General features: G+C 42.8%; 1 protein-coding gene across 11 annotated transcripts in view; it reads right to left on the reverse strand.

Annotated features, from left to right (window-relative positions):
* nrxn3a (neurexin 3a) overlaps positions 1–27,238 on the reverse strand; it is a 207,503-nt gene that overhangs the window by 117,698 nt on the left and 62,567 nt on the right. For 9 of the 11 annotated variants that reach the window (XM_041954646.1, XM_041954643.1, XM_041954642.1 and 6 more), the window contains one exon: positions 1,689–1,990. In XM_041954646.1, coding sequence (XP_041810580.1) covers positions 1,689–1,990 — 302 coding nt within the window. Of the gene's footprint in view, positions 1–1,688; positions 1,991–4,181; positions 4,205–13,819; positions 13,846–27,238 lie in introns of all 11 variants that reach the window. The other 2 variants (XM_041954639.1, XM_041954638.1) reach the window with 2 other exon arrangements.

Genomic DNA, 27,238 nt, shown 5'->3' on the forward strand with positions numbered 1-27,238 from the left:
GCTAGCTAGTATGTTACAACTCAATTGATATAAAGCTCTGGAAAAAGAGACCACTACAAAATTATCAATTTCTCTTATTTTACTATTTATAGGTATGTGTTTGAGTAAAAAGGACATATTTTGTTTTATTCTATAAACTACTGACAGCATTTCTCTAAAAATTCCAAATAAAAATATTGGCATTATTTATTTGCAGAAAATGACAAATGGTCGAAATAACAAAAACAATGCAGTGTTTTTAGACTTCAAATACTGCAAAGAAAACAAGTTCATATTCATTCTTAAACAACACAGTACTAATGCGTAAACTTTAAGCTTAATTCAGAAATCAAGATTTGGTGGAATAACCCTGACTTTCAATCATAGCTTTCTTGCGTCTTGGCACGCTCTCCACTAGTCTTTCACATTACTGTAGGGTGACTTTATGGCACTCCTGGTGCACAAATTCAAGCAGCTCAGCTTTGTTTGATGGCTTGTAACCATCCATCTTCCTCTTGATCACATTCCAGAGGTTTTCAATGGAGTTCAGGTCTGAGGATTGGGCTGGATGAAAGGGTCTTGATTTGGTGGTCCTTCATCCACACCTTGATTGATCTAGCTGTGTGGCATGGAGCACTGTCCTGCTGGAAAAAAACAATCCTCAGAGTTGGGGAGCATTGTCAGAGCAGAAGGAAGCAAGTCCTCGTCAAGGATAACCTTGTACATGACTTGATTCATACATCCTTCGCAAAGACGAATCTGCCTGATTCCAGCCTTGCTGAAGCACAACCAGATCATCACTGATTGTAGGCTTTGGCTTGTAGGCCTCTCCAGGTCTAACCATTAGATGACCAGGTGTTGGGCAAAGCTGAAAATTGGACCCATCAGAGAAGATGACCTGACTCCAGTCCTCTGTGGTCCAATCCTTATGGCCTTTTGTAAACCTCAGCCTGGCTCTCCTTTGCTTCTCATTGATGAGGAGCTTTTTTCTAGCTTTACATGACTTGAGCCCTGCCCCTAGGAGCCTGTTTCGAACCATTCACGCCGTGTACTTCACCCCAGCTGCCATTTGCCATTCTTTGTGTGGGTCACTTGATGTCATCCTATCCCATCCTCAAGTGACATTTAAATGAGTTGACGGTCATCTTGGTGGAGAGTCGTTTTCGCTACCTGTTGGTCTGTAGCTTTGTTGTCCCCAATGTTTGCTGCTTGACCTTGTTCTAATCAACTGCCATCTTAGAAATTTTAAGGATGGAAGCATCTTGACGCTCACTGTACCCCTCTGCCAGTTTAGCCAGAATTGAACTCTTCCCCACTCAAAAGTTTTCTTTTCAATTATTTTGGCATGGTCAAGAGTTGTTCTTTGATTCCAATTACTTTTGAGATACTACTAGCACTGTTTTGTCATCTAGGTGTTTGTTTTTTTATACATTTCCTTGTTAAATAAGAATTGGTTGAGGTAATCACCTAATCAGTACCTTCAAGTAGAATGAGGTGTGCTTGTGTTGGAATTCAACTGAGACTGGAATGAAATGGCTGTCAGACATGTAGAGATGCTGATTTCAGAAAAAAATTGCAGTTGTGTCTCAGTTTTTTCCAGAGCTGTATATGATCATCAGTATTCATTTATTACGACAGGATAAATGAAGGATAGCAACAAACCATAACGTTCACTTCTTCACATAATACAATCTGCCTCCGTGCCTTACCTGCCGGAGGTTCCGGGTCACTTTCACATCATGCCACGAGTTGTCATTGAACTTCCCATTAACTGGCTCCACGATGGCCTCAAAGGCTCCAGAGCCCAGGTTGATAACGAGGGAGACAGCGCCATCCTTCAGCGCCAGGTTGACGTAGTCAGCTGACTTGCCGGTGTGAAGAATAAGGCCATTGCGCTGCCATGTCTTAAAGGAGAGTGTAATCTCATCACTGCTGCTCTGGATGGGGTTCTGGGAGAGATCGTAGCAGAAATATTCTGAGCCACGGAAAGTGGCCACGTTCTCCTCCCTTGCTGTATGAGCAAGAAAAAAGAGGAGAGATCTGTCAGCATGACAAATTAAAATTCGGGATAAAATTCAAACAGTATTTTATTGTGCAGCCAATCATTGATCAAATCTATAGAACTTTGAAATTCTCTCCAAAAACTCTTCTTAAATCTTTTTGGTGTGAATCCAGGTCAAGACTCAAATCCTGGCAATTCAAGTCTGATGTTAAGTCACAAGTCTTCGTACGACAACTGCAAGTCAGATGCAAGTTTTTATGTCTGTGCATGTTCACAATTAAAATAACAAGTCATTTAAACATGTTTGTATTTGATTCTTTTTTAAGGCTGAGACTAAGCACTTTCAGTTAATGTGACAATGAAATATTCAGGGGTGCGGCCATTTTTACTCATCATGAATTTTAGCAAGTCAGAAGTTGGCACATTGCTTTTGCTTTGAAGTCTCAAGTAAAATCTTTAGGCAGTCCAAGACTCAGTTCTACTACTCTGGTTGAAACAGGTACATACATTATAATCTCGTTGTGTTACTTAAAGCTCCTGGGTGGACGTTAAAAGAAATAAAACAGATTTATGAGGTTAAATATGATCTTTAATTTTTTTTTCTTAACAAAATAATAAATAAATAATTGGTGAAGTAGATAATAACTGCATAATTTAAGACCTCCCTGACTGACAAAACCTTGTGCAGAAAATAAGAACCTTTAGACATACAAAAAGGAATACATGTAAAGGGAAAAGTAAAGGGTGGCCACAGATAACAACATCAAAGGCCTGATCTTTCCAGTGAAATTGCCATTTCCTGTCAAATAGCCATCTTGTGACAGTGGTTAAGCTTGTGATGAGACAGAGAGAAGCAAAGATGGGAGAGAAGTCAGGATAGGGTATACTGACTATGTTTGTCATCTTGGTAGAAGAGAGAGGGGAAATACAAGGGAGAAAAAAAGTGCTGAAACAAAGAGAAGAATGGGCCCAGCAGAGTCCTTATCCGTGAGACCATCTTCAATTAAATCACTGTCGCAGCAAAAAATACCAGACTGTGGGCTTAGCCAGAACACAGTGGCCTTCAAGACACTATGAGGATCTGCATGAGTCTAGCTTTCATGTGCTCTGCAGCAAAGCCCCACCCCACACTGAAAAAAGGAGAAAAAAAATAAAACAAATGGCCGTGGCTTTCAGCTCCTTAAAACAGACACCTCTGGCATCACTTCCTCCAAGAGAACTCATCCCATACAGCACAGACCACTGTAATGTGTAACGAGGGGGGAGAGTGTGTGTTTCAGTGTGTAGTTCTGCAGCCTTTGAAAGTAAAATATGAAAATGAATTGATGATTATAGACAAAGGCAGGGGCTCTAACCTTCCCTGCTTTTCATTGGTTGTTACTCACATTGTGAAACATACTGTGTCTCCTTAAAAGTATGACATAGGCTAAAGTGAGAGGTCTGTGGTGCTCTAACTCTTCTGCCATGATGGCCTAAAGCCACCAGCAGGTTCGATTCAAAACCTACAGGCGATCAAAAGACTGTACTGTTGTTTTTGACCTTTGTTAATAAGCAGTATAGAAATGTAGATTTCGATCATAAGCTATGTATGTCAGAGCTCACCCAAAGCCCTAAGGAGAGCTTCCACATTCCTTCTATGAACACCGTGTCATCTTATCTCTCTCTTATCTCATTGTTGGTCCAGCAACCTGACATTGCAGACAATCTAAATCTCAAAACACCTGTGATGATAGGACAATGATCAATTATTAATTCAAGGGAATGCTTTAACAAAGACCTTTTTTCACCAGCTCTTTAATACATAATGAATTGGGAAACACACTTGACTAACAGTGAATAAGCTGTGTCCTCATTGGTTGTGTGGGTGGGCAGGACCACAGCAGCAGGAGAAGAGAAAAGGTGGAGCAAAGATGGAGCAGGCTACAAGGAGAAAAGCCTGTGAGCAAAGTGCAGCTAAATGGTACAAACTTACAGATTCAGGGCACAGGGCGACCCTCTGCACAACATATCACAGCTACCCTTCCAGAGTTGACTCTATGTTTTGAAAAAAATAAATGGCATCAACACTTATTGATGCTGAACAGGAAAGCAGGAGATGCGTATGCACCTGTGTACTCTTTTCTGTCTGGTGGAAGTGACTCCAATTGCTACGAGAGCTTCATGATTGTCACGCCCTCCACTTCTGCCCTTTCCTAGTGGCAATCCCTCTTCCCCTCCCCTCCTCTGTCTCCCTCTTTCTATCACACTCATCCTTAGGTGGGCGTGTGCAGGCTGGTGTGTGAGGCACGGACAGGTGTGGTGATCTGCTGATTGTCAACCCTACTCACCTGCAGCAGGGTGTGGTCTACTCAGCTCCATTGTTCTCCTTGCTGCCATAAATACCAGCTTCAGTCCATGGCTTGACGCCGGACTGTAAACTACCTCCATTTTGGACCACCCTGCTACCTTCTGCCTGTAATATTAGTTCCGTAGCTTTAGTTTGTCCCTGGCTTAACTTGGTTCTAAGTCCTCTATGTTTAGTTGTGTTTTCTACATTTAGTGTTTTGTCGCCAGTCTTGCTTACTGTTAGTTAGGTTCCCGTCCAATAGCCTTGCTATTTAGCCTAGTACTTTGATTTTGTGTAATAATTGCTCTGGGTATCTGGTTAGTTGTAGCCCTTCACTGTACATATTATCACACTCGTGGGTTTTTGTATTTAAACTTATTGTAAATAAACTCTGGTGAAAACTTAGTTGTGTGCTGTGAACTTCGTCTGCGTTTGGGCCTCTGTCTGCGAACCGTGACAATGATGATCAAAACAAGTCCAGAGCTCAATGCAAATTTGGGTGCAAAACAAACACTCCAAAAAAAAAGTACAAAAATTATTCAGATGAATATCTATTCCTGTTTGTCTTCAATATGGAAGTGCAATTGCCTAACTAAGACACTTGTCAAGACACTTGACAACCAACCAATATGCAGTCAACTACAGTGGTGTAGGACATACTGGATAGCCTATGAACTTGAATCGAATCCATATTGCGTTAGCTATGAAAGTCATTACTGATGAAACTGTCTGTCTCTTTAAAGAATTCAACATTGGGAGAGGCCATCATCATCGGCTCATGTTAAGTTTGCATTTCATTAAGTGGTTGGTTAAAGTAGTTAACCTGGCTTGGTAATGTTAGCACTGATTAGTATTAAATGTATTGGACTTTTTTTTCACGTTACTTCAACTCCTGCACACTTAGTGTTGTGTTTACTCCACGCTATAGAAGGATGACGTTCAGCTAGAAGGGTTGGGGCTCTATAGCATTTTATCAAATTGGAATCCAATGAGGTTTTTGGTTTTGCAAGTTACTAAAAACTATGACTCAACGATTCATTCTACACCTGTTATCACCTTTTGTTGACTGTAAGACAGAGTGTTTTCACAAGCTGATAGTGCTGTCTAAATGTTAGTTAGGGAAATCTGGCGACTGGAAACTAAAATGGAACCTGTTATCAGACTCCAACTCTACTACGTCATATAGAATCTTGTTAGTTACTTGTTGTCTTTCTTTACGTAAGTTTCAATATTTTGAGATTTAGGAACATGGTGACAACACGACAACAAAGTGGGATATAAATGAGCAGACTGGTAAACCCGTCATGAGTAAGCAGTCCACTCATATCAGTTTGTTAGGCTGTTGGAGTTGTTGATGTTGAACTAATAAATATTACTGTACAGATGTTATAAAAAATTCCCAACCACTGGACAACATCAATATACACTCACCGGCCACTTTATTAGGTACACCTGTCCAACTGCTCATTAACACAAATTTCTAATCAGCCAATTACATGGCAGCAACTCATTGCATTTAGGCATGTAGACATGGTTAAGATGATCTGCTGCAGTTCAAACCGAGCATCAGAATGGGGAAGAAAGGTGATTTAAGTGACTTTGAACGTGGCATGGTTGTTGGTGCCAGACGGGCTGGTCTGAGTATTTCAGAAACTGCTGATCTACTGATTTTCACACACAACCATCTCTAGGGTTTACAGAGAATGGTCCGAAAAAGAGAAGAGGAGTTCTGTGGGTAAAAATGCCTTGTTGATGCCAGAAGTCAGAGGAGAATGGCCAGACTGGTTCGAGCTGATAGAAAGGCAACAGTAACTCAAGCAACCACTCGTTACAACCGAGGTATGCAGATGAGCATCTCTGAACGCACAACAGGTCGAACCTTGAGGCAAGTGGGCTCCAGCAGCAGAAGACCACACCGTGTGCCACTCCTGTCAGCTAAGAACAGGAAACTGAGGCTACAATTTGCACAGGCTCACCAAAATTGGACAATAGAAGATTGGAAAAACGTTGCCTGGTCTGATGAGTCTCGATTTCTGCTGCGACAGTCAGATGATAGGGTCAGAATTTGGCATCAACAACATGAAAGCGTGGATCCATCCTGCCTTGTATCAACGGTTCAGGCTGCTGGTGGTGGTGTAATGTTGTGGGGGATATTTTCTTGACACACTTTGGGCACCTTTGTACCAATTCAGCATTGTTTCAATGCCACAGTCTACCTGAGTGTTGTTGCTGACCATGTCCATCCCTGCTGTCATAGATGAACACATCCTCCTCTGTTGTCATCGATGAACATTGTCCACAAGAACACCACCAGTTACCTTCTACTGGTGGACACGCAGCCGTTTGTTGTTGTTTGGCCAGCTGTTCCTCTCTCTGCCTCCGCGTCCTCCTTTCAACGAGCTCCTCGTCCGTGTACTCTGGCTCAAAACGGTGAGGACGTCCATCGTAAACAAAGTCATCGTCCACCACCTCAGAGTTGGAAAAATATTCATCCATTTTGTGAAAAATAACAGTCGCGATCTACAGCTAAACTAGCCGACCGCCGCAGAGTTAGCAGAGTTGTTGTGGCTGGCTGCTGGCTGCTCGCAGCGCGCGGCGCTCGAAAATGACGTCATCCACGTCAGAAGTAGTTGTCTAGAGACGCTGGATGTTGATAACATGCCACCACGGGCTCAGAGGGGAATAGCACCAGCATATCATAACAAAATATTGGAATATAAACGAGTTTCGCCGCAGATTATGCGTTTATAGAGGCTACGCACGGGTGCCCCGATAACTCGCATTATACGGATATACGCGCCGCTCCTCTGGGGCTAATTTCTTCAAAACGACTCCAAATGCCACCAAAGTTGTCTGGGTGTCTAAATGGTCGTAATTAATGCTAAAATAAAGTCCAGGTTGTAAAAAACGAAAGTTATCCTTTAAGGCAGTTCTGAAGACAAAAGGGGGTCCAACTCGGTACTAGCAAGGTGTACCTAATAAAGTGGCCGGTGAGTGTATATTGTGGCTGCAGAGAAATCAAAACATTTCCTCTCATCTGCCTTTTAGGCGAGCAAAGTCACACTGCATCTTGTCTCCAAGATGGCTCCCCGAAGGTGAAATAGCATCCCTTTCTTCAGACCATCTGTGTAAATTTGTACATCTACGTAAAAAGAACACAGCCCTGCTTCAGAAAGCAGATACACCTGCAAGTAGAAAAGAAAAGCTATGGAAAGGCAACATTTTATGAGAAAACCGAATATTAGCAGTCTTTAAATGTTCTTGTTATGGTCTATAAACAAATAAATCCAAAAATAATATGCAAACAGAATACTTCTATTTTTCTGATAAGTGGTGATCTACAGAAAGAAAAGAGGAGGTCTTATCCATTTTGTTGAAATATGGAATGGTAATGATCTGAAAATTAATAAAACGTCTTTCTGACTGAAATGAGGATGAGTGAGTGAGGAGCCCATAATGGCTTCAATGGCGTACGTAAGCCATTCCATTTGGAGCTTGCATTTGATGGATGAGCTTGGAAGAGTCCTGCAAGGGGTCATCCATAAAAATGTCAGACAGGGGTGGCATATCGAAAAGTTACGGCCTCAGTAAATCTCCCTTATATTTGGAGGGTAGGGGGATGCTGTATGCTCAAGGGTGGGAAAGACCTGAATCTGTAGCCTTTTCTCCAACTTTCCATCAACACATGTTATAAATTATAATGTGGTTGATTCTCCACTTAAAACTTTTGTTTTTTTTATATTTTAGTTTTGTTCATCCTTTTCAAGAACATTCCCCAACAGTCACAATGGTCGGTGCCGTGTCAGTGCTACTAACTAGCACGGGGCATTTTCTTGGCAGACTTCTTTACAGTTGGCAACTGTTTCCAGATCTCTTGTTTCATGCTTTTTAAAATACTCACTTTAGAAATACGCATCACCTCAGATATTAGCGTGGAGTCGAACTCAGATGTGTCTGAAACTCAGAGTCTGTTTCAAGTCCAACAACTTCAAGTGACTGTTAAGTATATGGATATGATAAAAGAATAATACACAGCATTTTGTATAAATGATTAACGCTACGACAGGCCTCAGTGACACCAGGGTAATGGCTGTAGCCTGAATATGAATATCTGCAATAAATAAGTCATTGGCTCATACACAACTGAGTGACATCATGATTTATAATGATGCAATGGATTCAGTCCTGCTCACTGTAGGACAGTCACCAATTTGAGAAAAAAAATGAAGAATCTTAGATCCAGTTTTTCTAAACTTTCTGTCTTTCTTTCTTTCTTTCTTTCTTTCTTTCTTTCTTTCTTTCTTTCTCTCAAGGTGAGGAGTGCTGGTCAGAAGATTTGAGTAGTCTGGACATGAAACACAGATTGTTAAGTTCAGATATGTAAGTGTGCACCAGTCCCTGCAGTGCTTTGAAACCAAAAAAAAAAAATCCAAACAACAAATCCAACAAAATATAAAAATAAATTCTATATTTCACTGGTAACCAGTGAAATGAGGTCAGTACAGTGGAAACACTGCTTCCCTTCTTGGCTCCAGCGAGGCGCCTTGTTGCTGCATTCTAAAGTAGCTGCAGGTCAGACGGCCAGACAGAGACGCTTGACTGACTTCCACGTTAAGAGAGTGAAACAAGACATGAAGAGATAAAATAAATAAAATGATGTAAAATAGTTTGCAGACTGCCAAAAGAGGGAACGGGTTTTATTTTTGCTCTAGATGTAATGTGAACAAAGCTACTACTAACTGTAGAGTTTATTTGTTTTGTCAGATTTTAAAGAAGAATCATGTCTTCATCACGCTAAATCACTGACAGATGTATACAAGAAATATGACAACTAAATATGATTCCAATCAGCATGAAAAAACCAAGAGCAACATAAAAGTAGCACAACCACAATACTGTTCATTGTTCCATTAGTTCAGGAAACAGGAAAGACCACTGTCTCATTCATTCGTTCCATTAAAAAAAAAATGAAAATTTAATTCAAGGAGAACATGGTTCAACTCACAAAAACAAACTTCTGATCAAACATCAATACAACTCATTAAATCCACAGTATCTTTAGAGGGAGGGGCGATCAGGAGTATTTTTCCAATCGGTGGGATTTCATCAAAGGTTTAACAAGTCAAAAGCTATAAATATGTTTCATCTCTTGAATGAGAGGAAGGTGAAGATCACATCAGGGAGTCTGAGGGTCCAGTCCAAAATAGTGTGAATCTGGCATCAGCTCAGTTGAGCGCATGTAGGCTGAATACACCGTATGTTGTCCTTATTCCATAAACATACTTTAAATATCACAGTGTTTCCAGAGCTGCTAAGAATCAGAATCACAGACTAATGGCAGCCATAAGTCATTGAGGTGTAGTAAAGGTCCACGTTGTTGTCTGAGCGAAGGAGAAAACTGGCAGTCTATTTGACTCCGTTCTCATCCAGGTTGTGAATCATAACCCTTAGCTTGTCATTTTTATACATTTTCCAGTTGAGATCATCTCTAGTGGATGAAATGATGGTGTCAGTGTTGGTACTTTTGCTGAAGAGGCTGTGGAGCAGGACAGAGCCCCTCACAGAGACCCCTGAACCACTGACATCCACTGATCACTGATGGACACTGATCACAAACTCAGTTTATCAGTCTTTATGTGTGTGCGTGTGTGTGTGTGTGTGTGGAGAAGCCATTGTCTGAAAAACTCAGCCTCCACTCTCCTGACACCATCAAAATGGCAGCACCTCTTCCTTTTCTTCCACAGAGCTAATTCCTCAGTGGCTCCGTCCACCCTCTGTTCCACACAGCTGTTTGCTGCAGACATCTTAACGCACCATTGGTCAAGCCGCCACAGAAATGGAAATCCAGCAGCTCACTGCAATTACTGATGGTTATCTTTCCTAGCCACCCCCCACCCCCAAACACTACCACCACCACCATATCTTACTTATGCCCTCCCTTCAGCCACTTTTCTTGTGCTTCTGTCTCCTTCAGCCATCCTCCATCAGACAGCCTTCCTTTAGATCAGTCTTTTCAGCACAGTGGGAGCTGAGGATTAACTCTTTTTTTTTTTGTACTCCCCCTTTATTTTCAGTTCTCTCACATCCCTCTCTCCCCATTATGTTGATTTACAACTGTGATGCATGGTGTTTACCACAGATGATCATACTAAATTGCACATTGTTTTAGCTGTAACCTGCCTAAAATGTAAAAAATATGCTTTCAGTTTTCACAAGGACAAAAAAACCTTTCCAGACTAAAAGTCTAGAGCCCCACTAGCAGCTACTGTATACTACCATGTTCATGATTCTGATTCTGGTATAAATAACATTGTAAAAACGTTGCAGTTATAAGAGCCTTGTTACTATTGAGGCTTACATATTAATGACTATGCTAAACTAAACAAGACACCTACTTGATTTGTATGACTGTTTTGTGATCTGCCACTGCTATGGTCAAGTTGTTCATTAAGACTAGGAAATACCAGCTACCAGTGGAGGCAGATGGCTGTCCACTCAGTCTGGTTCTGTGAAAGGTTTCTGCCGGTTAAAAGGGGGTTTTTCCTCACCACTGTCACTCAGTGCCTGCTCATGGGGGGATTGTTGTATGTACATTATAGAGTATGGTCGAGATCTGTTCTATATGGAAAGTGGCCTGAGAAAATGTGTTGTGATTTTGCGCTATATAAATAAACCTGAATTGAAATGAATGTCATTGGAATGAGCATTGTCATAACTAAAAGAAAGCATTTGGGAGTGAGAGTACAGAAGAAGGATGGACCTGTGTGTCCAAACATCCACCCTGACCTCCCAAAAAGGTTTTTACTGTGCTTTAACAATGTCATGTTACTTCTGCCTGTGTGCTTGACAGTCATGATCTGCAGGACCCTTAGAGGGTCCTGTCAGGAAAACATATATCTATGTTGTATACATATTTCAAGTGTAGAGTTTATCCAAAGAGCGGCAGTATGGGGATGCCCAATATGGAAAGGGTTCGTGCTCTTGCCATTCATTTATTCACACTGCTGTGTGAGAATCACATATGAGAGATCAGGTTACTTATGTTCCATGCAAACATTATTAAATGATGCACACTGAGATTCAAAATTAGAATTGAAATATAAAGTGACTCGTAAAATATGATCAGGACAAGCAGAAAATGAATGCTCATAATACCTGCAGCTCAGTAGAGACGTGGCTGTGATGTAAGGCATTAAAAGGAACAGTGATTATGTAAAGATACCCATTGACCGGTGATGATGTTGATGACATCACACAAAACACAAGTTCAGTGAAGCATAATGAAATTCTATTAAAATACTGAAGTATTATAAAATAATTAGAACTGTCATAACATGTCATAGTGGACACCTCACCTATGGCACACTGGAAAATTCTAGTTAATAAGATAAATTCATACTCTCAGGTTTTATTCCATATTCTCAGACTTTCATTTTATAATCCCTGTGTGTGTGTGTGCGTGTGTGTGTGTACGAGTGTGCATGCGTGTGTGTCTGTGTGTGTGTGTGCGTGTGTGCATGTGTGCGTGCATGCATGCATATTATGCACATTAGCGCCTGTAGTTATCTTCTACATCTCCTGCTTCATAGCTTCTTTTCTTTGTTGCCATCTGAGCACCAGCGGCCATCATGTAGGTGTGAGATCATAATGCACTCACTGGGGCGCGTAATAACTTCTTTGGTGTGTGTCCATGCCTCTCTCTCTCTGTGTGTGTGTGTGTGTGTGTGTGTGTGTGTGTGTGTGTGTGTGTGTGTCTGTGTACAGAATGGCTAGATTACCATATTGATCTACATCAACATCATGCAATGCAAAGCTGCTTTTGCAGACTAAAGCTGTAGTTTTGTCTTTACATGGATGTTCCTCAGTTCGTTGTATTGATGTGTGGGATCGGTCCAGCTCTTCTGTCTGTCTGTCTTGGATTTCTCTCCACATTATTAGCTGGTCTTTTGTCCATACTACTTATTTATGTATCAAATTACTTCAAACAATTCAATTATATTCATTTAATTTCATTAACATACAAATTGTGTTGTTTTTAGCAGCGTAGTGCAAGTCATTGGAAATTTGTAATTAGTTAGAACAGTAATTGACTTACTTTACCAATTACTTAAAGTAATTACTTACTAGGTAAAGTAACTTGCTTTCTTCTTTAAAATGTCTCCTTCAATCATCTGTCTGATGCACATATAGCTACATTGTAGCCATTATCACTGTAGGGACTGGAGTTATTAATACCCCCAACCACCAGAGGGCAGCAATGGCTCGCATTCCTACATGTAAGCTATCTTGTATTGTCTTGGGGTGCATCTCAATTCTCTTAATTGCGGTTTCGATTCTCAATCCTCGCTCGAACCAGAAGTACGTCTGGTCCACCATCTTGCCGGCCGTCCCAAAGCTCTTATTTTTGATTGAGGAGCGAGGAGGGATCTCGGAGGAGCCATGAGCGAGGATACATAGATAGACAAAGTCTATGTAATCTGATACATGAGTGCATCCTTCCCGGAAGTCTACTGGAAGTCTACCTCTATATAACGCATAATCTGCAGCGAAACTCGTTCATATTCCAATATTTTGTTATGATATGCTGGTGCTATTCCCCTCTGAGCCCGTGGTGGCATGTTATCAACATCCGGCGTCTCTAGACAACTACCTCTGACGTGGATGATGTCATTACCGAACGGCGCGCGCTGCGAGCAGCCAGCCACAACACTGCTGACTCTGCGGCGGTCGGCTACGAATACTCAATAACGAACCATAGCTGTGCCAAACTACAGCTAAACTAGCCGACCGCCGGCTCAGAGGGGAATAGCACCAGCATATCATAACTAAATATTGGAATATGAACGCGTTTCGCCGCAGATTATGCGTTATATAGAGGCTGTGCATGGATGCCCCGAGTACTCGCATTATACGGATATACGCGCCGCTGCTCTAAGGCTAATTTCTTCAAAACGACTCCAAATGCCACCAGAGTTGTCTGGGTGAGTAAATGGGCGTATTTAATGCTACAAATAAAGTCCAGGTTGTAAAAAACGAAAGTTATCCTTTAAGACATGTTTCCTCGTTTCTTCTCTCCTTGCGTGGTTTCCTTGCAGTGGGAGGGACTAGGACGCAAGGAAAAGACGCAAGTGAGGGAAACGTGGATGCAATTTAAGAGAAATGGGATGCACCCTCGGTCAGACAGTAGCATTTGGCAGAAGAAAACCCAAACCATGCTGGATATATGTTTTAACTGAGCTTTGAGCTATATTAGAAACTTTACCGTCACTATAATGAAATGCAAGCTCACATTGCCTGAACTGTCGCGCCACCTCAAAGTGGGGTGACGTTAGATCATTGACCTGAAAATCAGCTGCGTTTGCCAGCTATCCTCTGCAGTTGTCCACTATTTTCACGTAAGACAAAAGTATCGAGTAACAAGCCTGTTTGAATTTTAGTTCATGTAATTGTGTTATTTAATTTGAAAAGTACTTAATTAAACTTCTAGTTAAAATAGTGAGCTATTTACATACTTTTCTGCCTATTCTTTTCTATTATCCTGGATCCACGACTGTCTGTGAAAATGAGGAAAATATGACGGGGATTTCTGTCATTCTCAGTGGAAAATGCAATATTTTCTTCATTATGTATTTATTTTTTTATTATTATTATTACTTATTCATGAAAAGAAAACCGTAACATGGACAGCAATGTGCCTGCGAGAACATCGTCACTGGGACATTCCAGGAGGTGCCGGGCTTTGAAGCAAATATGACACTTTAAAGTCTTCAGTTTTTTTAAAGAACATCATCAAACAGAAACATAACATATCACAAATAATATAGACCTGAAAAATCTTTTGTACTAAGTAACAATCAAAAATCCACTGAACGAAGATTATGAAAATGTACATAAATTTCTAGTGAGAAATGTTAGCAAAAACACATTTTTAATGCAGAGACTTCAATTACTGTATTTTTTCCACTAAGAATAAAAGAAATGTTTGCCATTTTTTTGCCATGTTAACGTTAACCCATTTTATATATATATATATGTGTGTATATGTGTGTATATATCAATGTACATATGTCCGTGAGTATGTACACATCAATGATTTCAGACAGTGTGCACACAGCTGTAGAAGGAATGGCCCAAGAACTGGTACAGTGACCATTTTAGCCCTTAAAGATGCTCTAACTGCTACTTCACTACCTGCTATCACTTTAACAGGGTATTCCAGTGGTTTCACATTAAACTTGCACAAAGCTGTGAGACTTTCAAGAGACAAATGAAAGAAAAAGCATTGATCACAACTGAAGCAGCACAGGCCAAGATCTCAACTTTTAGGCCGTGGGATGAGTCAAGTTCCAAAAACACTGAATACTCCAATTTCCATAATGCAGCATCCCCCTAAATTCTCACTTCCTTTAACCCCCACACCTGCAGTGTCTAATGGAGGCTGTCTGGTATAAATTTTAAGTCTCCAACCCAAGCTGAAATAACCCTGATAACATAATTAGAGTGAATTGCATGCACACACACACACACACACACATGCTGAGAGAAAGGGAGAATCCAGCAATCACATTCATATTCAACACCACCCAAGATAACGTTTTCTTCAATCTGCTGCTCCTTTTTTCTTTTCTCTTTCCCAGCATATTCACCACTGCTTTATGTTTCCATCCCAACAATGCAGCCCAGTGGTTGACAGCTTTTCCCTCAGTAAATGAACCGGTTTTCCTCCTGTATACAACTTACATCAGGTGAATGACACAGAGAGAGCCAGAGAGATGTTGTATTTGGGTTGTTCAGATAAATATGAATAGGATTATAGCGTTACTATACTGTAGGTCTCTACTGACCGAACTACAATAACCACCAAAAGCAAGCCAGCTTAGCAAGACGTTTTTCACATATAATTCATTTCTATCTGAACCTTGTTTTAACAGTTGTCACACAGGTTCAGGAGTTTGGAGAGGTGACACGTTGTGACCCAACGGTTGTGTCATCATCAAAATCATAATGTCACAGAAATTGAAGTGAAATAAAAAGGCTCCATTACTCTAAACCACCAGCCTGAACGGCAACACATAGAGCATTTCGGCACGCATTGTGCACAATAATTATTCAGCTCAAGGTACAAAAATTCCATTGTTGTGTTGGTGCCTGTTAAAATACCAATAGCAATTCACAGAATACTGTGCAGACCATTTATGGAGAGAGGTATTTGGAGGGGTGAGCAGAAATCTAACCCCGCAGCTCTCCCACAGAACGAGACCACCAATTGTACTTCACATAGCTGCACATTTCTGCCCCCTTCAGGAACCAACAACATCTACATCATATCATACCACACCTTGAGTACAGACACGCATTAAGTGCTGGCATTGAATAAAAACTACCACTGTCACACTATATCTAAGGATATTTATTGAGCATTAAATTACTCTTGTTTATAGTTACCAATGGTCATCTAAATATTGCTCCATATTTCATATCCAGTGTCCCATATCCTCTTTTTAATTACCAATGTTCTTTTTCTTCCTGTATTACACTTCCTTTTGCTCTTTCTTATTTTCTTTTGCCTATTTCCATTTCATCCATTCCATTAAACTTGGACAGTCTATAGAGATCAACTACTAAGATCACTGAATGCTGTACTGAACTGTGCATATGTTCAAAATAAATCTTTGACTTGTGAATCAAATGAGTGGAGTGTAAACCTTTACAGAGGTCTTAGCCGATGTCAGTCCCTCCTCTGTGTGTGTGTGTGTGTGTGTGTGTCAGAGAGAGAGAGAACGAGAGGGAATAAGAGGGTGTGTGAGTGCATGCATATGCACACAAGGCATCCATGTGTCCATGTCTGCACATTCACATGTGCACATCTTCCCACATATGCAGAAGTGAAGGATGACCCCATCCAGTCTCACAGACACACACACACACACACACACACACACACACACATCCACACACAGCTATAATTCTCTGAAGCATGACAGCAAGGTTGGCTTTGTCCCTGGGGGCTGTTCATTTACTGTCCAACATAATGCCATATCCCCAAACCCCCATCCCCATCCCAAACACACACCCGCACACACTCACACACACCCACCCACCCTCACACACACACACACACACACACACACACACACACACACACACAGCACACACACACCTCCTTATTGGCTATTATCTGGGCTGTCGGAGCCTGTGTTGATACCTAATGAAGGGCTACGGTTGCCATTTCTCAGCTGACGGTCACCATGGATACAGGAGAACAGAGGAGGAGGAGAATAGGGGGAGGAGGAGGGAATGAGTGCATTTGAAAGAGAAAAGAGTGAAATCTGATGGAGAGAATAAGACAGGAGGAGGAGAGGTGGTTGAATGCAAATTCAGATTTGATGTGTTTGTTTTGCTGCATGTTCAACAAAACAGACAAACCATTTTACTTAAGTGACGTGATGTTAATAAAGACCAAGGGTGATGGCAGCGAAAAACGGAACAAATACAAAATCCACAGCCTTTGTAGACAAGTGTCTAACAAGAAGTCATAAAGAAAAAATATTGTGAAAGACCATTTAATTCAACCACCACTTTCATAACAAGATAGTTTACTTCACAGGACCATTCCAAATGAATTACAACACAATTTCATCTTTCATTAACCCTAGCTGAGACTTTTTAAGAGGCTAAACAGAACGATAGGTACATTTCCAGGAGTAGATACTGTACTGAGATTACTGAAATACATACACAGTGAACAGTTTGATGATATGTTCAATATAAAGGAACGTCACCTTTAGGATACAGAGTTCATGTTTGCTTTTTTGATTATTCTGGAAAATCTGAAACACTCTTCTTCCTTTGTTGTTACCTTTACTATACCTGAGACATGCTAGTTTTTGGGTGCCCCTGGTCATTTCTGTTACTGTGAATAGCTAAGCAAGTTTAGTAAGACCTGATCTCCGAACAGCATATGGTTGTTATTTCCATATGTCACAGCTATAAAATAAAAGTGGAAAAAGGCCCGAAGCAAAAGTTTAGGCACTCTGCACGGTCAGCTCTTCGTAACACACCTTTAGCGAGAATCAAAGTTTGCAAAGGCTTTTTGTAGCCAGCTACAATTCTTTCCAATCTTGTTTGGGAGATTTTCACCCATTCTTCCTGCAAAAGGCTTCTAGTTCTCAAGGTTCAAGGTAACTTTATTGATACCCGTAGGTAGATTTGTTTTGCAGTCTGTAGAGGGCATCTCAAACATTATGCACAACATTTAAAAACACAGGACACATACGGAAGACAGATTAACAGCAGACATTGACAGGTACTCCCAGCAGCTCACTGATCATGGTTAAAAGACTAAAATAGATAAATAAAATAAATAAAAGTCATTAGATATCACTAAAAATGCCAAGATAAAGACCTGTTAAGAGCATGCTAAGAAAACATAAGAGCATGATACGAGGGACAGTAAAACAATAATAAATAAATAAGTAAATAAATAAGTAAGTAAGCTAAGACCACGTTAAAATAGGACAGACCTCATATTTACAAGAGAAACAGCAGCAGGAACAAAGCTGTTCCTCTCGGGACTATGAATCTCCGTTCAGATCACTTGCCAGGGGATGGGAGTCATCAGTGGAGATGGAGCTGGCCAGTCGCTGTACCTGCTTCGGGTACAGCGACTGTAGGCACAGCTGTGACTCCCCAATGAGCCGACCAGACCATTTAATGATCTGGTTCAGTGAGTTATTTTCTTTTATGGGCGGGTTTCCAAACCATGACACAAATGAAAAAGTTAAAACAGACTCAATAAAAGCACGATAAAAAAGTGTCGTCATGGTCCTATCAATGTGGAAGCGGGACAACTTCCGCAGACAGAATAAACGCTGGTGTCCCTTCCTGCTCACAGCTTCACAGTTTAATTTAAAATTCAAAGTGGAGTCGATGATAGTCCCAAGATACTTATAAGATTGAACTTGCTCAATGGCTTTTCCCTTGATTGTGATGAGTTCAGGTTCTGTCAGATTCTTGGACCATCTTGCAAGCACTGCTCTTTTGAGGCGTATCCACACATCTTCAATGATGTTTAGGGACTGTGAAGGCTTGAGGTAGTGCACTGTGGACTGAGGACTGTGTGTCTAGGATTATTAATTATTAATCTGTTGTAGAAGTCATCCTTTTTTATCTTCAGCGTTTTTACAGACAATATGATGTTTGCTTCCAGAATTTGCTGGTATTTAATTGAATCCATTCTTCCCTCTACCATTGAAATGTTCCCTGTGCCACCAGCTGCAACACAAGCCCAAAGCATGATCGATCAACCCCTGTGCTTAACAGGGAACATGCCATTGCACACTGTGGCCGAATGGTTCTATTTCAAATTCATCAGTCCACAGGGCTTGTTTCCAAAACACAGAAGGCTTGTTTAGATGTCCCTTTGCCGGCTTCTGATGCTGAATTTTATGGTAAGGTTCTGATGACTCCTCCATGAAGGTCATATTTGTGCAGGTGTTGCTAGAACAGTGCGCCACCACTACAGAGTCTGCTAAATCTTCCAGAAGGTCTTTTGCAGGCAAACTGAGGTTTGATTTGACTTTCTAGCCATCCTATGAGCAGTTCTCTCTGAAAGCTTTCCTGGTCTCCCAGACTTCAGCTGGATCTTCACTGTTCCTGTTATCTACCACTTCTTAATTAAATTATGAACTGAGGAAACAGCAACTTGAAAACGCTTTACAATCTTCTTATAGCCGCGCCCTGCTCTGTGGGCATCAGTTGTTTTCATTTTCAGAGTGCTTGGCAGCTGCTCAGAGGAGGCCATGGCTGCTGATTGTTGGGACAAGATCTGAGGAGTCAGAATATTTCTAAAGCATTAAAATGTGCATCACTTGGCCTCTCCTAATTAAGACTGTGATCAAGCCATGACCCTAACATGCTGATTAAGGTCAAAGTCCTTGCTAAAAGCTATCTGAGAGCTCAAATCTCCAAGACCTCGAGCCCAAACTTTTGCATGGCGCTCCTTCCACAGACTTCCACAGACTGAAAAAATCGTTCCTCCCCCACGCCGTACGGCTCTTCAACACCCCTCGGGGAGGGCGACAAAAACAATAACTATCTATCTATCTATCTATCTATCTATCTATCTATCTATCTATCTATCTATCTATCTATCTATCTACCTACCTACCTACCTACCTACCTACCTACATAAATTATGACCAGGGGTGCCCAAACTTTTTCATACAACTGTATCTCTAACTGTTACTGCAGCTGGTCACTGACTGAGCTCAACAGGTTCAGAAAGGCTCTCTTTATTTGACCTCTAAAACTTCAAAATGTTTGCATTTTTTGTCTTTCACTTCATTTTTTCTTTTCACTTTTTTCTCTCTCTGTTTCTTTCTCTGTGCCATATTCCTTTTTGTCTCTCTTGTACAGTAAATAGCAAATATCTATATGATCCTGCCAGCTCCTCTTGCACTACCAGTTACCATTTCCTTTTGATTTGCAATTATTTTCAGCTGATGGACAGTTTGTCCTTTACCTCTAATGTATAATTGTGTTTTGAGAGGGACAGATGACACAAGGCCAAATTAATCACAACACTAAACTCATTTCTGAAGGACAGTTGTAAAGTGGTGGGCAATGATTCCACACACTGTCTCCAAGCAGCAGTGTACATCTCCAACAATGAGATGTGGCAGGGCTAATACTGCATGCACACTGTGACCTAATCAGAAGACACTCAGGTCAGGGTGATGAGACACCTGTCAGCCTCCACAGAAAACTGCAGCCTCCTCTGATCCACAACAGGATATCAGTGTAATATTATGAAGATTATTCAGAATTAACATGGGAATAATAATGGCTAAGAAAATAAAAATAGCACAGTTTTCTCAAACCTGCTTCTGTGGGTCATATTTCATTGTCTCAGCAGTACCTCAGTTGTCTCTTACACTCTCATACCAACCAAGCACCTTGTGTGTTTCTTTAACACATTAATGTTTCCGGTCTGAATGCCCTGTTTAGTTGTTGCTCTGGCTTCTGTTTACACTGCAAATTGATTTAGAATTATTTATTTATCAAGTATTCAAAGACAGAATAACAGGACTCACATCACATCTGTTTCATTTTTGTCAAATTATGATATTGTTCTTGAATTTTTATTATTTCTGGAACTACAACCTTACATTCATTTGGTCAAATATTTGTATCTGTTCTCCAAGGTACAGCATTCAAAATTACTATACTTTTTCAAGTTCAAGTTTCTATTTGTTATGTTCTCATCATATCTCATTACATCATTTTGCAGTGAAATGTTGTATAATAAAGATTGTGCAAATATTAATATGCAAGTATTTAATTGAGGGCACCATACATACATACAAAGTTCTGGAGGGGCACAATAAGAGCAGAAGGCTTGGGAATGGTGTAGTTTTCTCAAAATAACCTACCTCCATCAACTACCAACCTCCTGACTGAGGACAGGGCTGCGGCTTTCTGTCGCGTTTTTCAAGAATGATGAGATTTTCGTCATCTTGTCCTGGAGATATCAAATTAAATTCCGTTTTCTACTACACTACACTATCACTTGTGAAGATTCACACAGCTCTCCTTTACCATATTAAATAGGGTGCTATGCCATCACATGTCTAACTAAATGCATTTCATTTTCAGACATTTGAAAAAGAAATTGATGCACTACCTACCACTTCAGCAACATACAGTTAAGCTGTAGCGTACATCTCCTCCAGCACTGATGCACAACAGATTGAGTGTCGTGTGTGTGCACGTGCTGTCATGAACTGATTTCATTCTGTAACCAATACCATAGTGTTACCACACACACACACACACACACACACACACATATCAGGAAGTATGCAGGAATCATCACTGCAGACCCATCACACCCTAGACACAACCTTGTCCAACTTCTCCTCTCTGAGGCACTACAGAGCACTCATTGCAAAAACCTCACACAAGATCAGTTTATTCCTACAGGCAGAGGTCTTCACAGGTCCATAAATTTGTGCCTCAAACTAAAAAGATCTGAAAATGCACTACCTGAACCCAAACCAGACCCATCTGTTACTTGAAAGATGGGACCCGGACCCATGCAGAACTGAGCAATGTTGGACTCAAACCTGGCTGGATAACACAGACCCAATCTGCACTGATTTCACAGTTGATTACTATTAAAAGTTACTTACTTCACATAGGTAAGACACAAAAATTTGTGTCTTACTGAATATAATGTTAGCTACCTTGTCCCCTGTGCCTTGCTGTGACGCATAATCCGTCCTGGGCTTGCACATGTCAAATAAATATGATAGACTATTCAATATCTCTTAGAGTCAGCATAAATGGGGTTGAAGCATAGAGCCTAAGGTGATAATGATCTGTTAACCATGTATCATGTGAAATACATGCAATCTCCCTTGTCAATGTCTGTGTAGATAGCTTCGGGAATTATTAAGGAACAGTTTACTGCATATTTAAAAAAATCTAAACCCATTAAAAATCTCTAGAATAAAAAAGATAAAAAAGGAGTTCATATTTTTCTGATTCTCTCACTTATTGTGATTTTGATTTGAAATAGCATGATGTGGCATTGACAGGCCCGGAGGCACAAGGTTTGAGGACTCAAGATGCAGACCACAGACAGCTCAGCAGAGTTTCAAAATAAAAGGTTTATTTAACTCAAAGCGCTCAGGATAAACAATGAATGGCAAACTGAAGGAGATACAAAGTACAACAGAAAACGCTAAGGATAACTGGAAAACTAGAAAATGAATAATCAAGCTCGAAGGCTGAGGCGATAACAAAGTAACAAACAAATATACCAAACTAGACTAGATGCAAAGTATCAAACAAAAGACCTTACAGGCAATACTGATAACTAGACTTACACAGACAAGGATCAAGGACGCTAGAGAGCAAGGCGAGTACGAGACAAGGCACATGACAATCTGGCACAGGACAAAGGGAGACGCGGACTATATATACACGAGGTAACAATGAACAGGTGGAGACAATTAGGGCGGGGTAGACAATCAGACAGGCGGGAAACACACCGGGAAGTCAAGGGCCTGAAACGAGAGGAGAGTTAGGTTTCACAATAAAACAGGAAGTGTATGACAAGACATGACGCTAGTGAACAAAAACACTTAACAGATTTGACGAGACATGACAGTACCCCCCCCTCTAGGGCCGGCACCTGACGGCCCAGGGACATCGGGGTGTTGTGTGTTAAAGTCCTCTATAAGCGTTTTATCTACAATGAAGCTTGTGGGGACCCAGGATCTCTCCTCAGGACCATACCCCTCCCAGTCCACTAGATACTGGAATCCCCGTCCCCGACGGCGCACAGCGAGCAACTTTTTCACCGTGTAGACGGGGCCTCCATCTACTAGGCGAGGAGGTGGGGGTGGGTCGGTGGGGGGTACCAGGTTGCTTTCACGAACAGGTTTGAGTTTAGACACATGGAAAGTGGGGTGGACTCTCATGGACCTGGGGAGTTTCAATCGGACAGATACAGGGTTAATGACTTTGGATACTGCAAAGGGACCCACAAACCTGGGCGCCAGCTTCCGAGAATGCACATGGAGGGGAAGATCCTTGGTGGATAGCCAAACTTTCTGGCCCTGAACATACTGTGGTGCCGCTTTACGATGTCGATCCGCCACTGCCTTCACCCGTGCCTGGTTACGGCACAGCATGCTTCGTGCCGCTGCCCAAATGCGTCGACACCTTCTTACCAGGGCGTGGGCTGAAGGGACGGTCACCTCACGGTCGTTTACCTCAAACAGAGGGGGCTGATATCCATACACCACATGAAATGGAGACATTCCAGTGGCTGCTGTGGGAAGAGTGTTATGTGCATATTCCACCCAAGTAAGGTGGTCACTCCAGGAAGTTTGATTTTGGGAGACCAGGCAACGGAGGCAAGTTTCTAGGTCCTGATTCATTCGTTCACTCTGGCCATTGGATTGTGGGTGGTACCCGGATGTCAGGCTTACGGTAGCACCCAGCATCTGACAGAATTCTTTCCAGAAATTGGAGATAAATTGTGGCCCTCGGTCTGAAACAATGTCTTTAGGTAGTCCGTGTATGCGAAATATTTCCCTGATCATAACAGTAGCTGTGTCTTTGGCTGACGGTAGTTTGGGTAATGCAATAAAGTGGGCCATTTTGGAGAATCTGTCCACCACCGTGAGTATGGTTGTGTTACCTCTCGACGTGGGCAGGCCGGTGACAAAGTCCAGAGCGAGGTGTGTCCAGGGTCTCTGAGGGATAGGCAGGGGTTGAAGGAGTCCGGTCGGGTTTTGACGGAGAGTCTTGTTCCTGGAACAGATTGCACAAGCCTGCACATATTCCAAAATGTCTTTATTCATGGTGGGCCACCAGAACCTTTGCCTGATCACATAACCTGTCCTTTTTACCCCCGGATGGCATGTAAGCAAGGATGTGTGTGCCCAATGGATCACCTGTGACCTCAGACGAGCCGGTACAAACAACCGGTCGCTGGGACAGCCTGCAGGGATTTCATCACCCTCAGTAGCTTGTTGCACATCCTTTTCTATCTGCCAGGAGACCCCTCCGACCACACAGTTCAGTGGTAGGATGGTTTCGGGTTCCTTGGCGGCCGGTTCCGGCTCGTAAAGTCGTGACAAGGCATCCGGTTTAGTGTTTTGAGACCCGGGCCTGTACGACAAAGTGAACCGGAACCGGCTGAAGAACAGCGCCCATCGGGCCTGTCTAGCATTGAGTCTCTTGGCAGTCTTAATATATTCTAAGTTTTTGTGGTCAGTCCACACTAGGAACGGCTGTTCTGCTCCCTCCAGCCAGTGCCGCCACTCTTCGAGAGCGGTCTTAACCGCTAATAGCTCCCTGTTGCCCACATCGTATCTTCTTTCTGCCTGGTTTAGCTTGCGTGATAAATATGCACATGGGTGAATCTTATTGTCTTTAGCTGATCGTTGAGATAAAACTGCTCCTACCCCTTCGTTGGATGCGTCTACCTCGACCACGAACTGCCGTTGCGGGTCAGGTACCGTGAGGACAGGAGCGGAGATGAAGGCTGTTTTCAGACGCTGGAAGGCCGTCTCAGCCTCGGGAGACCACTGAAATACTGATTTGGCAGAGGTGAGAGCATGGAGAGGAGCAGCAACAGAGCTAAAGTTTCTGATGAATTTTCTATAAAAATTAGCAAAGCCCAAGAACTGTTGTAATTTTTTCCTGTTAGTCGGAACTGGCCAGTTAGCCACCGCGCTCACTTTCTCTGGATCCATCTCAATCTGGTTCTTGGTGATCACATAGCCTAAGAATGACACCTGGTTAGCATGAAACTCACATTTTTCAGCTTTAACATACAAGTGGTGTTCAAGTAGGCGAGAGAGTATTTGGCGTACATGGCGCTGATGAGACTCCAAGTCCGGCGAGAATATCAGGATATCATCCAAATACACGAAAGCAAAGTCATTCAAATATTCTCTCAACACATCATTAACGTACCCTTGAAACACTGCTGGGGCATTCGTCAGTCCAAAAGGCATTACCAAATATTCGTAGTGTCCGCTGGGGGTATTGAACCCGGTTTTCCATTCGTCCCCTTCCCTGATGCGGATCAGGTGATAGGCGTTGCGAAGGTCCAGCTTGGTGAACCACTGGGCCTGTTGTAAGAGCTCAAAAGCAGAGGACATTAGCGGCAATGGATAGCGGTTCTTAACAGTGATATCGTTAAGCGGACTGTAGTCTATGCATGGCCTGAGGGACCCATCTTTTTTTCCAACGAAAAAAAACCCTGCCCCCGCGGGGGAGGATGAGGGTCGGATTATTCCGGACCTGAGCGAAGCTTGGATGTATTCATCCATCGCCTTACGCTCAGGCACCGAGAGTGAATAGAGTCTCCCCTTGGGGATGGGAGCTCCGGAGAGCAGCTCGATGGCGCAGTCTGAGGATCTGTGAGGAGGTAACGATGTTGCTTTATTCTTGTTGAAAACCTCCTTGAGATCCCAATAACACCGCGGCACCCGGGCCAAGTCCGGATACTGCTCACTCTCCTCCTTCGAAACGTCGATAGCTGCCATGCTCTGGGTCTCTATGCTGTGGACAGATAAGCATGGAGAATTTGTCATGCCCTCCCTTCCCCACCCCAGGACTTTCCCAGTTTCCCAGTCTATGTGGGGGTTGTTTTTGCGAAGCCACGGCAAACCCAGAATGATCGAGTGTTGAGCTGAAACGAATAGGTGAAAACTGACAGTTTCTCTGTGTGCATTGTCTATGGTCAGCTCACATGGTTCGGTGCAGTGAGTAATCTGAAATAGGAAACGCCCGTTCAAGGCGCTGGCGTTTATGGGCTGTGATAGCTTCTTAACGGCTACCTGTGAATCCCTGGCTAATTGCCAGTCCAAGAAATTTTCATCAGCCCCAGAGTCAATCAGTGCCTCTAAGTCACAAAACTTCTGATTTATTTTCAATGTTACCTTTGTCAATGCCCGAGGAGGATTCAGTCCAGGCTTACGGCTCACCAGCGACCTCCTTTCAGTTGGTGAGCCTGCTCTTTTACCTGGCAGGTTGCCAAGAGGTGGCCTTGTTCACCGCAGTAGAAGCAGGCGTTTTCCCTACGGCGGCGGCTCCTCTCTTCCGCCGTCAACCTGGTATGCCCAATTTGCATGGGCTCCTCCGTTCCAGGAGGCGGCGGTGTGGGCGTGAACAGCGGAGGCGCGGACTGCAGCTCGAAGCGGCGGTCCTCCTTCCTCTGAGGTTGTCTCCAGCCGTCTCCTCGGCGCGCGTTGTCCCACCGGCGATTCCTCTCCCGATCGCGTAGTCGAGAGTCGATCCGGATGGCCGTCGATATGATGGCTTCCAGATCCGAGGGCAGGTCCAGCGGAGCCAGCTGGTCCTTCAGCGCGTCGGACAGGCCGTGGACGAAGGCATCGTTTAATGCCGGGCTGTTCCACCCACTGTCGGCGGCGAGCCTGCGAAAGTCTATGGCATAGTCAACCACTCTGCGCTGACCCTGCCTCAGGCGCAGCAGCGCCCGGGAGGCGTCATGGGCTGGTGACTCATGATCAAAGATTTTGGACAGCATTTTGGAAAATGTCTTAACATCTTGACACATCATAGATTCTCTGGACCATTCGGCCGTGGCCCAGGCGGAAGCTCGCCCCGACAGGTGGGAGATCATGAATGCCACTTTGGATTGTTCATTTGGATACGCACCGGGATACTGCTTGAAATGCAAATCGCATTGCACCAGGAAGGATCTGCATCCACCGGAGTCTCCTGAGAATCTTTCCGGAGCAGCGAGGCGCGGAGCGGCCAAAGCTTGGTCGCGGACCGGCGGAATGGCGGTCGGCTCAGCGTGGAATTCTCCGACAGGTGAAGCAGCGTTGGCAAGGTGGATGTTCATCCGGTGGAATTGTTCTGTGAGTAGACTTATTTGTGCCATGGCTGATCTCTGTAACTCGCTCTGTCTGTCTGAGAGATCCTTTACTCCCTGCTGAATACTACGCAGCTGGTCCTCGTGCTGGTGGAGGAGGCTGCCCTGAGCTGTAAGAGCTGTTCTTAACTGGCTAGGGTCTGCTGAGTCCATGTTTGGCCAGATTGTACTGACAGGCCCGGAGGCACAAGGTTTGAGGACTCAAGATGCAGACCACAGACAGCTCAGCAGAGTTTCAAAATAAAAGGTTTATTTAACTCAAAGCGCTCAGGATAAACAATGAATGGCAAACTGAAGGAGATACAAAGTACAACAGAAAACGCTAAGGATAACTGGAAAACTAGAAAATGAATAATCAAGCTCGAAGGCTGAGGCGATAACAAAGTAACAAACAAATATACCAAACTAGACTAGATGCAAAGTATCAAACAAAAGACCTTACAGGCAATACTGATAACTAGACTTACACAGACAAGGATCAAGGACGCTAGAGAGCAAGGCGAGT

The sequence above is a fragment of the Chelmon rostratus genome, chromosome 15 (assembly GCF_017976325.1).
Source record: "Chelmon rostratus isolate fCheRos1 chromosome 15, fCheRos1.pri, whole genome shotgun sequence".
NCBI lineage: Eukaryota > Metazoa > Chordata > Actinopteri > Chaetodontiformes > Chaetodontidae > Chelmon > Chelmon rostratus.